At 39.4% G+C, this 16,470-nt stretch overlaps 1 protein-coding gene across 3 annotated transcripts in view; it reads right to left on the bottom strand.

The window, feature by feature from the left end:
* Positions 1-16,470, bottom strand: part of MARCHF6 (membrane associated ring-CH-type finger 6) — a 75,908-nt gene that overhangs the window by 32,242 nt on the left and 27,196 nt on the right. For 2 of the 3 annotated variants that reach the window (XM_021702545.1, XM_021702544.1), the window contains exons 4-9: positions 15,553-15,696; positions 10,673-10,745; positions 5,926-6,094; positions 3,070-3,259; positions 1,357-1,418; positions 757-789 (exon numbers count right to left, since the gene is read on the bottom strand). In XM_021702545.1, the coding sequence (XP_021558220.1) occupies positions 757-789; positions 1,357-1,418; positions 3,070-3,259; positions 5,926-6,094; positions 10,673-10,745; positions 15,553-15,696 (671 nt within the window). The remainder of the gene's footprint in view (positions 1-756; positions 790-1,356; positions 1,419-3,069; positions 3,260-5,925; positions 6,095-10,672; positions 10,746-15,552; positions 15,697-16,470) is intronic. The other variant, XM_044917185.1, reaches the window with a different exon arrangement.

A 16,470-nucleotide genomic window follows, 5' to 3' on the forward strand; every position in this document is an offset into this window, starting at 1 on the left:
AGTGTAAATCACACAGTGCTTCTTTCCAGGGTCCATTTTGTTCTCATGGCTTCTGCAAGGTCACTTCTCTTCCTCGGTCCCTTTTCTGCCTATGGCACCCTCGTTTTCTTAGTAGAGGTCTTAGAATACTCATTCTCACTTGGCCATTCATCCACCCCTTCCCCCATTATGCATTATCACCAACATGATTGCTACCTTATGTTAGTTTCAGTCAGTAGGGGTTCTTCGACAAGTAGCTAAAGTCATCTTGATACCCAAAGCCACTTAAAAATCCCAAGTGATTTTAAACTACAGACCCTGAAAAGAGCATCACTTCCCCTAAAGAAGAGGTTCTTTAAAGAATTATCCCTCCCCTCCTTACTAATAAGGTAAAGATAGGTGAGGTTCGGCAAACAGTGGAAACCTAACACATGAAACTGGGTCTCACTATGAGCACTGCAAAGCATTAATTAATATACTGCAAGGTTTAAAAGAAGACCAAGTTCTTCTTAACTACCATTAAATCTGTATTTTATTTTCTTTTCTAAAAATCAAGTACATAATAATGACCGTTTTAAATACTATTACCTTTGTTCTTTGCCAGTATTTTCAATGCACAAAACAGACTTTCTTCAACATGACAAGTAATCAAAAATCAAAGGGCATGGTGACCTTTAGTATAAAAAGCCAGACATACTATAAATTTGAAATTGCTGAATCATTAAGATAAATAATTAAGTCACAACTCTATTTTTAAAAAATATTAGCTTTACTTACTAGAAAAACTAGCGATCCATCAAGTCCTAGCATCTGAAATAAATAATAACGATATGCATAAATTCAAGATGCAACAGCATTTTTTATTCTATTTAGAAAAAAGGCTCACTTTCAATTATATTTAAACATAATCCTTACCTACTACTTTCCAATACAGCTTACCATTTTCAGAGAGTAAGAAACTTGTTTATTAGGGAGTTTCATATTTGGGCCTCCTTTTATTCCAAATCATATGATTGTAAAGTCAAAACAGTTCCACCCATGGTTTTAATTCTTACATTAGATAAGGAGCCAGCCAAGCTTTCATGATATATCAACTGCAGTATCAGAATATTTCAATTTAAATTGTTATTTCATTTTACAGAAGTCCACAATTTGTTTGTATTAAAGGCCAAAAAACAGAAAAATAGTCAACAATACATTATAATATTTTTAATGTTTTCACTACAAACAACACATCACTTTTCTCTAGAATACTTAAAGTTCTACTGCAGCCTCCAATGACTGTAGCCACAAAACTGGTGTATGCATCCACATATGCCCAACTTAACACATAGTTTAAGGTTAAAACACTAGAATACAGGACAGAAAGAATCTTACTCTTTCCCACGTAAGCTCTTCTGCAGCTCGGTCCCACTCTAAAGCATTCCAGTTCATGTCATCTGGAAATATAATTATAGTTGAAAGATTACTGATGGAACCTGAACCATAAATAATAAAACATATGCTTTTAATTTGGTGTTTTGCAAGCTGCTGCTGAGAAGCTAAACCACATTATTTGCTTGTTAGGTAATAAGAATACACACACATAAACATAACACACATAAGGTGATTCTAGATTGTGGTTAAGTGCTAGAAAGGAAATAAATAGAATTATGTGAAAGACAGGAACTTAAACTCTCTGAATCTAGAATGAGTCTGGAAAATTTGAGAAAAACGAGGAAACCGGGGGACAAGAACTCTCCGGGGATGGGGAGGGAGTGGTAGAAGATACAGTATGAAAGGCAGACAGGGATCAGATCATACAACGGGGCTGGGGAGGAGGTTAAACCTGGATTTTGTTTTGTTCTTTAGTGTAACAGAAAAACCACTACCAGATTTTAAAGGCAGGAGAGCACTACGAAGACTATGAAGAGCACGAGTGGAAGAAAGAAGCTACGCACTAAGAAATTATTGTGTTAAGATGAAGAGAAGGAAAGGATGGCTGCACCAAGGTGGCAGCAGGTTGCCTTCTTGAGCCTCTGAAGATAGACTTGCTGCTCCCTACAAGGGTCCCTTGCTCCCATCCCACAACTTGCTTGTTCTCATCCTTCAGGTCTCACCTCAAATATCACTTACTCTGAGCTACCTGGAGAATCTTATTTAAAACAGACTCTCCCAACAGCATCCTCAGAGCAACCTGCAGATTTATCACAACGTGTCACAAGGTATTTGTGCACTTGGGTACTCCTGCTTCTTCACTAGACCAGAAACTCCATGAAGTCAGGGACCTGTTTGAGTGCCTGGCACCAGGAGATACTCAGACACCAGCAATGTCCAGCGGACCTGGAGACACTGCAGTGCTGGACAGGAAACCTCTGGAGCGGGAGGAGAAGTGGGGATGGTGAGCTACCCTGGCTGACTGGCGGGCACGGTCCTGGATCTTCTTTAGAATCTGGAGTTAGACTGCTAGAAAATGAGAAAATGGTTTCCTTCATGGCATCTGTCCTGCAATGTACCTTCAAGAATTCTTCTTTGATATTAAAAGTTGTGCTGACTCAAGAGAAATGGAAGGAAATAAAGTAATCTGTATCAAATTCCTTTAAAAAAATCAGAGTCTAGTACAATTTACAAATAATTTCTTCCTAGCCATCCTATAAAAGTCCTGTGTAGAGTAGGATTTTAAAACATAAAATGAGGGGCACCTGGGTGGCTCAGTCGGTTAAGTGTCTGCCTTTGGCTCAGGTCATGATCCCAGGGTCCTGGGATCGAGCCCCACATGGGGCTCCCTGCTCAGCGGGGAGTCTGCTTCTCCCTCTCCCTCTGCCTGCTCCCCATGCTCTCTCACTCTTGCTTTCTCTCAAATAAATAAATAAATACTTTTTTAAGTTAAATGAATAAAAAAACACAAAATGTGCCCTGCTTCACACACAAAAAAAAATATTTACACATATGTATATCCATAAATAAATCTGCCAAAATAAAGTAAAAACAGGTTAGAAACAGAACTCGGAAACCATAAAATTTTGAAGACTCCAGTCCTTCTCCTCAAGGAAAGCGGGAAATGGACTCATGGTCACAAAGGAAGGGTAAGGATGGGCCAGCAGCTATTACCCTGGGCCCCGTTGTTGGCATCGGCTGCATCCTCCCCACCCGCGTCATCCTCCTCCTCATTGTCCTCCTCCTCCTCTTCTGCCTGATCATCCTGGGCATCGGGGTTTTCTCCCACCACGGCGTTCTCGGCTGGTGGGTTAGCAGGCTGGTCGGGGGCAACATTTTCAGCACCATTTCCTCCTGCTGGAGCCTAAAATGACAGAAGAACCCAGAAATGTAGCTAATTTGTCTCAGTTCTGCTCTATTTCCAAATCGCACTCTTCCTATTAAAAAAAAAAACAAAACTAGCAAACAAACACAAACTATTAAAACTCCAAAAAAACACCTTTCAAAGTCATCTTTTCTACAAGCATCTGATTTTGGATCTACTCAGCATATAAGAACATAAACAAACACACTTCACAGTGTATATATTCATTCAGTATAATTTAGGGATTTCACAAAGTATTACAGAAAATGGGTCAACATTAGCCTGGTGGTGGGTATTGAGGAGGGCACATTCTGCATGGAGCACTGGGTGTTATGCACAAACAATGAATCATGGAACACTTCATCTAAAACTAATGATGTAATGTATGGGGATTAACATAAGAATAAAAAATAAAAAAAAATAAATCTTAAAAAAAACTAAAAAAAAGAAAAAAAGAAAATGGGTCAACAAATCTGGCTAACTTTAACACTTCAAGCACATCCCAAACCAGTTACTAGTGGGGTTACAGAAGTTTCTATTCATGCCAGCAGAGCAAGAATCAAGAATTCAGAAAGTTAAAGCCATTACCTCTTTGGATACATAAAAACAATACATTATAACATGTCACAAAACGCAAAAAAGGAGGCATTCAACAGAGTAAAAAAAAGGAGCAAGCTGTCTATCTTAACAAAAGGGCAGAGAAACTCCTTCTGGAGCTCAGTTTCAGGAAATAGAGCTGCCTCAGCCAACAAGAGGTCCAGATACGAGTTTTGACTTATTGTTAGTACAGCCAGTCAAGGACAAACTCGAAGAAAACCAAGGTTCAGATTTCCCATGACTGCAGTTGGATCTTGCAACAAAGAGAACTTTGGTTACTTTTCACATGTAGGCTGAGCAAGAAGGGAGCAGCGAAGATTCAGCCAGTGATTCCGACCCCAGGATGACATCTCTGTACCCGAGCTCTGAGCTCCTGAGGCAAGACAACCTAAAATTACTTCTGCACCAACATCTCCCCAGACTGCTCCTCTACGTGAACACTGGGTCTCAGCTACTGTCCAGCAAGCTCCTATAAAGGTCTAAGGACTTCCCTGGGCCCAGCTGCAACCCCTGCCTGGAGGCTGCAGGGTCGGAAGAATTCCTTCATGGAATGATCTGAAGGTCTTCGACATAGTCTTCATCAAGGCTATATGGTGGAAGCCCAGAAGGCTCTCGTGGAACCTGGACCTGGGGAGATTTTCTCAGGATGATCCCTGGCTCCTCAGCCATCATCTCAGTTGGTGGTGACCTTATTTGATCATTCTGGACTTTTCTATTTCTTTGTGTCTTTGGTACCGTTCAGCCTCCATTCTTTAACTCTGGGGAAACAGAACTCAGACTCCAGCGCAGGTGCCACACTGGAGGACGGGGGCCACAGGGGTGGGGACAGCCCACGATGAGACTCAAACCCCACGACCAGCTCTGGGCAAGGGCCATAATCCTTCTTCATAAGGCATCTCCTGACTTTACCGACTGCCTCGGGGACGAACATGTATTTACTTATATACCTATATGTTTATACTCATACAGATGTGTAACTTAATTCTCTGTTATCAGTTAAACACTTGAGGAAACAGTTTCTAATTCCTGCTCAGTAGGTAAACCTGTCCACATGGACTTTGTCAGTTCCCCATGCATCGTCCTCTGGCTCTTACTGAGTTCTGCTACCTACCAAATGCAACGACATAGTTATAGTTAAAGAAAACACCGAATTCCCCGTATGGAGTTAATGAAGATTCTAAAAGAGCAACTACATTAAATGTTTCAAAATATGAGATACAATGATAAAAGTATTAATACTAGGTAAGAAGTGTCTTTTCTTTCTAGTCTCATTTCTTATATGTGTGACTTGCTAAGGAGAAGTTACACTCAACTCTGTAGAGAAAAAAGTATGGCAGAATTTGACTGAAATTGAACTACACACTGACACAGCAGAAGTTCCTTAAATGAAAAATTAAGTTGTTAATTATTTTGAGTATCTTAGAGTCAATTTTTCATAATAAAATCTTATGAAGCATAGTTTTTGTACATAGCTAACGTTTTGACATTTTCAGCCCCATTAATTTCTCAGCAAGACACTAAACGTCATTTATCTTATCCTCTTTCTCTTAACACGTCTAGCAAATAAATGCTCCTGCATCTAACCTAAGCATGCATCTCTCATAAAGAAAAAGTGAAACTGCACCAGATTGTGTAACAGTGTTCCACTGATTCTACTTTTAGTAATGTTGCTACTGGGAGCAGCAAACACAAGGCATTTTACATAAGAAGAAACTGATGAACCAAGAAAGCAGGGAGCCTCCTCAGCGTCCTGCAGCATGTCAGCATCATCACCAGGGAGTCTGTATGCTCACGTCCAGGCCAGCATTAAGCAGTCAATCCAGGCAAAGGGAATGAAAGAGCATTTCAGTACACCCCCCAACAATGCTCCCAATCTCACTCAAAAATTAAGAAGCAAAGTAGAAGTGCCTTCTTCTGATTTTTTTGCATTTCCCTTAATCTTCTCCCAAACCTTTTCACTGTTCTGCTTTGCAATGAGGGGCAGAGGACTCAAGGGTTTAGATCTTAGAGAATGACAACAATTCCCATTCTTATGCGAACAGAATCGATTCAGGGGTGCAGGGAGTTACCTCATTTTGGTGGTGCCCAGCCGCATTGAAGGGTGGAGCAGCATGCTCCAGCCAGATCGGTGCTCCCCCGTGGACTATCTGCTCTCGCAACCACACAAGGCTGATGAATGCACACAGTGTGCATGTTACCACAAAACAACCCTGCAAACAATCCGCCAATAAATTGTCCCTATTAAAAAAAAATTATATAGAATTACTCCAAAGAATGCTTAAAATTAAGAAATGAAAGGTAACAACATTTCATCTTAAACTAAAATTTCAGAAAGAAGAGCCAGAAGTCATAATTTTCTACGTAAAAATCAGTTTCTCAGAATTATTTCTGAGAATGGTGAAATTCTATCTATCTTATAAGCTGGCCAAATACATTTGTTTATATATTTCTTTTCTTTCTTTTTTTTTTAAGATTTTATTTATTTATTTGACAGAGAGAGAGACAGTGAGAGAGGGAACACAAGCAGGGGGAGTGGGAGAGGGAGAAGTAGGCTTCCCGCCGAGCAGGGAGCCCGATGCGGGGCTCGATCCCAGGACCCTGAGATCATGACCTGAGCCGAAGGCAGTCGCTTAACCAACTGAGCCACCCAGGCGCCCCTGTTTATATATTTCTATTATATGTATTTATATTATAGTAAATGAAGAATAACATCAGAACTACACAGAAGTTAGCTACCTAGCCGTTCTTTGAACATGGTTTAAAAACAGGCAGGCGACGAGCGCCTGGGTGGCTCAGTTGGTTAAGCGACTGCCTTCGGCTCAGGTCATGATCCTGGAGTCCCTGGATCGAGTCCCGCATCGGGCTCCCTGCTCGGCAGGGAGCCTGCTTCTCCCTCTGACCCTCCCCCCTCTCATGTGCTCTCTCTCTCTCATTCTGTCTCAAATAAATAAAATTAAAAAATAATAATAATAAAATAAACTAAAATAAAAACAGGCAGGCGAAAAGCAAAAACCAAAAGCAACCAAACACTGACAAAGGCCAAGTATGTAATTTATGAAAGGTGAATGACTGTCCAACCCACACTAAGAATTTCCTTATCCTTATTTTACACACAAGTTTAATAAACTTGGTTAGCTGGTACCCACACAAATGAAGATAATTAACAAATCAGAAGAGAAGAACCTCCAGAGAGGCCTAATGACGATGTAAAGAAAGCAAGCTGAGAGATACTCAGTATGCAATGTGCAAGAAAAAGAAATCTATCATACCCTTTAGGTATCTATCACTTAGCGGATTAAATTTTGATGCTAACTGCAAATACAAGTATGTTATTAGTTCCTCAACAAATTCAGATAGACAAATTATGTTATGATACATGCAATATTGTAACACCAAAGACCTCTTTGTTCTTTTCCTCCCAAGGGACTTGTCCTTCCCTAGTCTATTTCTGATTTCAGAATAATTCAAGGATAACTCAAGAATCTTGGTGGCCTTAGGAAAATCCTTTATCATAATGGAATGACTTTTTCCTCCATGGAAAATCTGAGGAAGGGTCCATTTGAGAGACCTCAGCCTACTGGCTCCAAACTTAATGAATTGATGTGGCCCACAGATATGACCTGAAATGTCTCATGAAGGCAATTCTGGTGGCCCACTATCAAAAACCTAATCGAAAGAGGAATCCTAACCACTCCCATGCTAAGGAACCCTCCAGGTTATTAAAACTTTGATAACTTCAGACTAAAATACCCACTTCTCTACTCCGTACTTGTCATCAGCAATAAGAAGAGCAATTGTTTGATGTCGATTTTCAACAGTGACAAACCCTTTGTAGAGTTCTTTTCCCTCATACCTACAATCTGGGCTGGTTCTGTGACTTGCCTGAACCAAGGTGAGGCTGCCTGAGTTTAGAGCCTAGAAGAGAGCTGGTGAACTTCAACTCTCACCCTTTTAGAACGCTGCCCTGCGACCACCATGTACAGAAGCCCTGCTGGCTTTCTCCAAGATGAGAGGGCACGTGGAAGAGAACCAAGGCACACAGCTGGAGCCATCTTAGACCATCCAACTCCAGTGAAACACATGAGTAACTGAGCCCAGCCCAAATGGCTGACCCCTGGAATTATGAGCCAATAAAATTATCATTTTAAGCCATAAGTTCTGGGGACAGTAGGTTTTGAAGCAATAATTAACTGATACGTTGCGCCTAGAGATGATCTCAAGAACTGAGTTACAGAATATGTAAGCAGCTGCTACAATATTAAGAAATTTAAGGTGAAATTTCAGAAATAAAAGTAATACTACAGAAAAAATGAAACACAGCTCATTAAAAAAAAAAAAAGTAGTTACTTAAAAGTGCTTCCAGGAAAACTGGCTCAATTCTTCAAACTGTAAAAGGCAGCACGGGATTACAAAACCAAACCACGTTTACAATTTCTTTTGACTATCCCCAGCTACGCCTCTGGTGTTCCTCCTGCGTCAATCAGCAGTCTCACAAAGGCAATTTTGGTGGCCCACTAACCAATCACATCAGAAAGGGGGAGCCTGCCAACGTTAAGACAAGCAACAGTTCTGAGCTTCAGTGATAATTCTGCTATGCCTTAACCTAATACTCAAAATTCACATATAGTTTTTACATATATATGTGAATTTAATCTTTGAATAGCCCACCCAAAGCCCTGAGGCATGATCTTCCTCACTTTACAGAGGAGAAAATGGGCTCAGAAAGGTCCAATGATTTGCCCAAAGTCACCAAAAAACCTGCAGATACAAACTATATTCCAATGCTAGCGTTCCTTCTGTTACAACCAACTACCTCCCTGTATCGCCTAAGTGACTACACCCGCCAACCTATTGGTCAATGGTTCTACCAACAAGAAGTAAAGGTAGTAGATAAGTAGGATACTACACCTTGTTTGGCATTTCATTGACATGGCTTCCATAAACACCTGTTTTTCATATAGCCAAAGCCTACCAATTTAGGCTTTGGTAAATGTTAACATATTTAGCCATTTAAAACAGAAACCGTTAGAGAAATAATGTATCTCTGCTTCATTAAACCGCATAGTTCGGTTCAAGTCATCTTTCCTAACAACTGAGATACGGACTGGCCGCTACGATGCACTCATTAACTGCAACGGTTTACAGAATTTTAGCCCAAACTAAATGAACAAGAATACCCTATGTGAAATGGTTCTTTTATTAGCTTATACATATTAAAATAAAACTTCCATCACTCTTAGCAGTCACCCCTTGCTTTTATCGGACTTCCCTCGCTACTTCCAATATGCATCTTGGCGTGTATACAATTCCTAAATGCAAGCCAGAGGTGAATGATGTCATATACACAAAGACATAATGAATAGCGGCTGAGCCATTTAAGACAAACTTCTTACACTTCTATACTGAGACCATGTTCTGGATGGCTGAGATAAAAACCTGATGTCCAGAAATGGGAATGCTGTCCTGTTTGTTTCTACTGCATCACTTCACAAAAGGCCTGTATTTTTATACAAAGGGCTTTCATCTTATGCTAGTTCCAAACTTTCAAATGTGTTAAATTACTGCTTCTCTTTTTTGTCACGGCCACAGCTAGGAGCACCCTATTTCAAGGCCCCAGTCTACTTCTAAACATTACTTTATCAAAGCTGTTCTTTATTAATGAAAACAAAAAATAATTCTAATGTAAATAAGTTCAAGCTGAAAACCTTTGATCTATTATTCCCTATACTGCCAAAGACACAGAAATGAAATAACCTGACTGTTCTATCCCAGAAAGGTATTACCAGCAAGTAGAAAAACCAAGTCACAGACACATCTAATGTTTCTAAATATTTAGAAACATGATTAAAAATAATGATGCAGAGGGGCGCCTCAGTGGCTGAGTCGGTTAAGCGGCTGCCTTCGGCTCAGGTCATGATCCCAAGGTCCTGGGATCGAGCTCCCGCACTGGCCTCCCTGCTCAGCGGGGAGTCTGCTTCTCCCTCTCCCTCTGTCTGCCGCTCTGCCTACTTGTGCTCTCTATCTCTGTCAAATAAATAAATAAAAATATTAAAAAATAATATAATAATAATGATGCAGATGCAAGAGACTTAAAAGAACTCCTCCTTAATTTCTTTTCTATCAGAAATACAGTATGCCCTCCTGCTCTCTTCTATTGCCTTGTGGCTTATTTTTATGGTAATATACTCTGAATACTTTGTTCCATTGGATGGTTTTATATTGTTCTCTGTCTTTACTGACATAGCAATCAGAAACCTAAGGTCAGCTGGGTACAAAAGAAGATTTAGCAAATATAGGTGCAATCGTTGGCAGGCTTAATATTTAATGATCTTCATATAGTTAATCATTTACAGCATTCCTAATTCTGACTTCAGTAATAAAAACACATCTTTCCCAAGAAAACACAATTAAAATGCTTAATGTCAAATTAAGATACAGTAAAACAATGACAGTGAACAAGTTTTTAGTCCATATTCTAACAGTCACAAGAAACATTTGAAAACTAAATTTGTATTCAAATGATTATATGTTGTTAAAAAATCCATGTTTAAATGAACTCTCAGCAAAGGAACATGACAGCACATATCTCACACTGCACAGCAGCCTATTTAACATATCGTCCCACCCTTACAAAATAGTCCTTTAAAATGGGTATGTTTTAAAACAAACATGTACATATGTCAGCTACTTCTACTGTAGCTATAACGCTTTGTCCTTGGAACAAAAGGACTTTTCAAATTGTAACAAGAATAAAAGCGTGCAGGAAGACTGAGCACTAGCTATGCTGTGCAGCTTTCCAGCTTCACGAGTACTCACGTGGACAGCATGTCCAGTGGCAGTGTCAGTAGTGAGCTCACGGAGCCAGTAAACAAGCACTTGTAGATACGGCCTACCGAAAAGGGCGAGATGGCACACGGTTACAACACACATCATGAACTCAGACAGGTACTCAATTAAACGGAGGTAAAGTGTAAGCCCCTGAAATATTTAGTCTTTGCAAGGCTGTCCTAAAATACTACATTAAAAAAACCCTGGGGCGGGCGCCTGGGTGGCTCAGTCGTTAAGCGTCTGCCTTTGGCTCAGGTCATGATCCCAGGGTCCTGGGATCGAGCCCCACATCGGGCTCCCTGCTCTGCGGGAGGCCTGCTTCTCCCTCTCCCACTCCCCCTGCTTGTGTTCTGCTCTCGCTGTCTCTCTCTGTCAAATAAATAAATAAAATCTTTAAAAAAAAAAAAAAAACCCTGGGGCACCTCTTAGTCAGAAAGGCAAGAACAGAAACAGGGTCCAAGAGGAAACAGCTAAGATTTTCTTTATAACCAAACTACATGTATGCTAGTTTAAGCATTCCCTATAGCCTCGTATCAGAAATTTTCAGTGACTTCAATGGCTGTTTTCAAAAACCAAATCAAAATGAAAAGGTAGGAAAAAATTTCTGTAATAGAAATAAATTTCTTACATATGTGTATAAAATATTCAAAACAAGTATGCTTGTAACAAAGTAAAACTGACAACAAACCAAATATCTGCAAATAAGAAAATGGATTCACAAATTAAAGGCCTCCTTCCTACAGAGTGCTCTATGCATCTAAAAAATAAGGTAGCTCAAAAAAAAAAAAAAAAAAAGTACAGTAACTCAACACATTCTCACATGGAAAAATACCAGGGTACACTGCTAACTTAAAGAAAAAAGTTACAGACTATGTATTCTGTGACAGAACTTAAATTTTAATTATGAGCATGTATATGAGCATATGTAAACAAGTCAGAACAGAGATGCAGCTTGTTAACTGCATTACTTAAATCTTTTAAGTCCCTACTTAACTTTTGATTATTTGATCTGATTTTGGAGAGGGTTAGTCTTCCACTTGACTGTGAACGCTTTACATATTTCGAAGTCCTGTACTCTGGTGCATAAAAGTTCTTAAGTTTCGGGGCGCCTGGGTGGCTCAGTCGTTAAGCGTCTGCCTTCGGCTCAGGTCATGATCCCAGGATCCTGGGATCGAGCCCCGCATCGGGTTCCCTGCTCTGCAGGAAGCCTGCTTCTCCCTCTCCCACTCCCCGCTGCTGGTGTTCCCTCTCTTGCTGTGTCTCTGTCAAATAAATAAAATCTTTAAAAAAAAAAAATTAAGTTTTGCTTTCTTATGACTATGCCCTTTACTAATATGAAATATAATGCTTTGCTCCATTTAAAGCTTTTCATCTTGAATGACATCTGGCTGATGAACACTGTTCCTATGTTCTGTCAGCATTTGCTAACATGCCTCTAGCATTAACCTGCGCTGCTCTGTACTTATTTCTCATAGTAAACCACGTTCCTCTGTACACAACTGTGTAAACTCTTATGATCACAGAAGTTGCAACCTTACCCTTTCCTCTCTGACTTCCCTCCCCCTGCCCTCCGTCCCTGTCCTTCCTTTTGTTGGACTTTCCAAATATTTGCGGTTTCATACTCTGACTTCTCAGGACAAAAACTCGTAACCCCACTTCTATTCTTCTGGCACTTACCTTTAAGTTTTGTTACTTTTTATTAAGATAAAATTTACATGAATCTTAAGTATACATCTGGGTGAATTATTATGTATGTACATATCCAGGAAACTGCCACCTAGGATCAAGGTATTCAGCATTTCCAGCTCCCTGGAAGGCTCCTCAATCCCCTTCCTAGTCAGTATCTCCAGCAAAAAGATAACCACCATTCTGATCTCTATCACCATAGATCAATTTGGCCTACTTTAAAATTTCACATAAATGCAATCATACAATCCATACTCTTTTGTGCCTCGCTCCTTTCTCTCAAAGTAAAACTCCTCCATGTTATTCCATGTCCCAATAATGAGCTCTTTCCTCACTAAGTACGACTCCACTGTATAGAAAAACCACAATGTATCTACTCTACTACTGTTGATAGGTATTTCGTTGGTTCCAGTTTTAACTACTATTAGCAAAGCTGCTGTGATTATTCTTGAACATCATTTAGTGGACACAAGGCTCTGGTTTCCATCAGCTATATTCCTAGAAATGGAACTGTTGAATCATAAAGTATTTATAATACTTAGCATTCAAAGATAACTGCCAAACGGTTTTCCAAAGTGGTTATACCATATATACTCCTGCCATCAATGTAAGCATGTTCCAAATGCTCCACATCCTAAGAAACATTTGGTATTATCTTGTTTTTTTAATTTTACCCATCCTGCTGAGTATGTAGCAATATCTTCTTGTGCATTTCCCTGATGACTAATGATGCTGAGCAGTTTTTTGTGTGTTACTGGCTATTTAGATCTTTCCAGAAACACCTATTCAAATCTTTTGTCTACTTTTTATTTGGGTTGTCTGCTTTTTTCTTACTGATTTTTAGGAGTTCCCTACATACTCTAGATACAAGTCCTTTGTTTGACGTGTGTATTTCAAAAATCTTCTCTCACTCCGTGGGGCTTGCCTTTCTCTCTTAAAGGTATCAAAGCATGAATAAAAGTTCTTAATTTCAATTAAGTCCAATTTATTCAGTATTTTCTTTCTTTTATGGTTATTCTCCTATATTTTCTCTTTTTTTCTTAAGATTTTATTTATTTGCGCACCTGGGTGGCTCAGTCATTAAGTGTCTGCCTTTGGCTCAGGTCATGATCCCAGGGTCCTGGAATCCAGTCCTGTATGGGCTCCCTGCTCAGCGGGGAGCCTGCTTCTCCCTCTTCTCCCAGCTCATGCTCCCTTCTCACTATCTTTGTCTCTCTCAAACAAATAAAATCTTAAAAAAAAAATTTTTTTTTTTTATTTATTCAGAGAGAGAGACCGTGTGCACACGAATGAGGGGAGGAGCAGAAGGAGAGGGAGAGAAAGCATTTCAAGCAGACATTGTGCTGAATGCGGAGCCTGATGCAGGGCTCAATCCCATGACCCTGAGATCATGACCTGAGCCGAAATCAAGAGACAGACGCTTAAGTGACTGAGCCATCCAGGTGCCCCATTCTCCTATATTTTTAGAAATCTTCTGATTTTAACATTCACATTCAAGCTTATGATCCATCTCAAATTAATTTTTGTGTCAGGTGTGAAATAATGACGTTTCATTTTTCTTCATATGGCCATCCAGTTGATGCTATACCATTTATTGAAAGAATCATCCTTCCTCCACTAAACAGCAGTGGCACCTTTGTTGTGAATCAGGTGATGGTGCAGATGTCAGTCTAGTTCTGGACTCTAGTTGGTTACTCCCATAATTTTTAATGCAGAGTCACACAGTATTTTCCTCTCTCTGTCTAGAGCATCTACAGTCTCCTCACAAATAAAATAAACAACTTAGGAAGCTCTCATTTCTACCCTCTCCTCTTAGCTTCTCCCATGTTAAAATCATCTAGAATTTTAGTTCCTGGCTACTACCTAAAAATCGCTAGTCATTGTAGATTAAAACAACTGCTAGTTAGCTGTGGGAAGCACCTGTCTCTTTTTCTTTGTAGCTCATGCCTTTCTGATTCCTCACTCATTTTGGTATATTCTCAAACACTTTTTTCATAAATAGTTTGAGGTGGCAAACTTTTCATGCCCTTACATCTACTGACATGTCTTTATTTTGTCCCTCCATCTGAGAATAATTTATGGGTAGATTTCAGGTTCAGAAATGTTGTCAAAGTCTAAAGTTTCTGCTGTCCTGTAGCATTCAGAGCTGCTAATTTTATGTCTGACACCTGTATGATTTTTACTTTGTAGGCTCATGTGCAAGTGGAACATCTACCATTTTATTCAGCCCTGGAAAACTTGAGAATGTATCTAGGTTTGTGAGGCTCTGTCCTTCATCATGGTCAGCTTTCTTTCAATCAAAAAGATGCCTGACATTTCCTCATGTCCATGACCTTTCACCTTGTGAAAGTACTTACTAGACAGGTACTGAAACAACTGGATGCAGCTTTCATCTCCTGGTTTTTTTCTCCTCATACTTGCAACTTCTTGTCTCTTTGAGTTACATCCAAGAGAACCCTTGCTCAATCTCCTAGTTCACTACCTCACTTTTCAATAATACCTATTCTGCTATTCAATGTATCCCCAAAGATTTTCATCTTCATAAATGATCAATTTTATTTATTTTATTGTAAAGAAACACAAGGATATTAATTATACTTATTTAAAAATCTCATTTGCATTTAACTCCAAAGAATCATAGCTACATACTCTGGCACCATATACTATCTACCCTTCTGCATGTCTCTAAAAACAAAAACCCAAAAGGGATCAACTAAGGGCTAGTATACCAACCTCCCAGAAAACCTCCTATATCTTGAAAGATAAGCCTCCCAATTATTCAGGACTATTACAAATATATGAGCTGTCTTTTAAAAGGGAGGGGAAAAAAAAATCTCAAAATAATCTAACTTTTGCAATCCCTTGAAAGTTCTAATATACTTCAAAGAATAAAAATCAAGATCCTTCTAATTTGATTTTGCTTCTTCAATTCTTTCATGAACTTTCATTATTAGCCTCTGTATGCTGTTTTTCATTCCCACATTCATTCAAGAAAATGATCTGTTAAAAACAATTCTTAATTTAGGTGGACAATGTTTCCTAAGTGCGGCTTTCCTAATACATGAAATTGTAACATCAAATAAATATCATTCAAACAAAAATATGATGCAATATTACCAAACTGAATACTTATACAACTTTATAAGTTGTATAACTCCAATCACAGAGAAATGAATACTCACATGCTGTAAGAGGAACAACTCCCAACCATGCAAAGGCCACAAGTGTATAATGAAACCAGTATCGTATTGCAGTGCCAATACTTGTAACCAGTCCGGCAAATATGTCTTGGATGGGAAGCCGTGAAGGCATATCTGGAGAATAAACTAGTAGAGAAAAAAAAAAAGTACATATAATTTCATAAAGATTCAAAAATAGCTTAATTCAAAAATATAAAATAGGCATGTAGAGCTAGCTTAACTTTCAATCTTTGTATTTCACTTAAATATCTTTTCCTATTAAAAAAGTGAATCAAACAGTTAAATAATACATTTACCCAGAAGTCCTTTGAGAGCAAATCACATGTGAAATGTAGAAACCAACAAAAAAAGGCCTCTGTGCAGGAATAAAGATTCAAGAGAAGTTCACATCCCTCAGTCACTGCCATGAACTTCATGCAAAGCTAACTTATACATGTTTTTTTAAAAGATATTTTTTTTTTTTAAAGATTTTATTTATTTATTTGAGAGAGAGAGAATGAGAGACAGAGAGCATGAGAGGGAGGAGGGTCAGAGGGAGAAGCAGACTCCCTGCCGAGCAGGGAGCCCGATGCGGGACTCGATCCTGGGACTCCAGGATCATGACCTGAGCCGAAGGCAGTCGCTTAACCAACTGAGCCACCCAGGCGCCCTAACTTATACATGTTTTAGCATTTAAACAATGCAAGGGGTGCCTGGGTGGCTCAGTCGTTGGGCGTCTGCCTTCGGCTCGGGTCATGATCCCGGGCTCCTGGGATCGAGCCCTCTGTCTGGCTCCCTGCTCCGTGGGAGGCCTGCTTCTCCCTCCCCCACTCCCCCTGCTTGTGTTCCCTCTCTCTCTGTGTCTCTCTCTGTCAAATAAATAAATAAATAAATAAATAAATAAATAAATAAATAAATAAA

The sequence above is a fragment of the Neomonachus schauinslandi genome, chromosome 7 (genome assembly GCF_002201575.2).
Source record: "Neomonachus schauinslandi chromosome 7, ASM220157v2, whole genome shotgun sequence".
Lineage (NCBI taxonomy): Eukaryota > Metazoa > Chordata > Mammalia > Carnivora > Phocidae > Neomonachus > Neomonachus schauinslandi.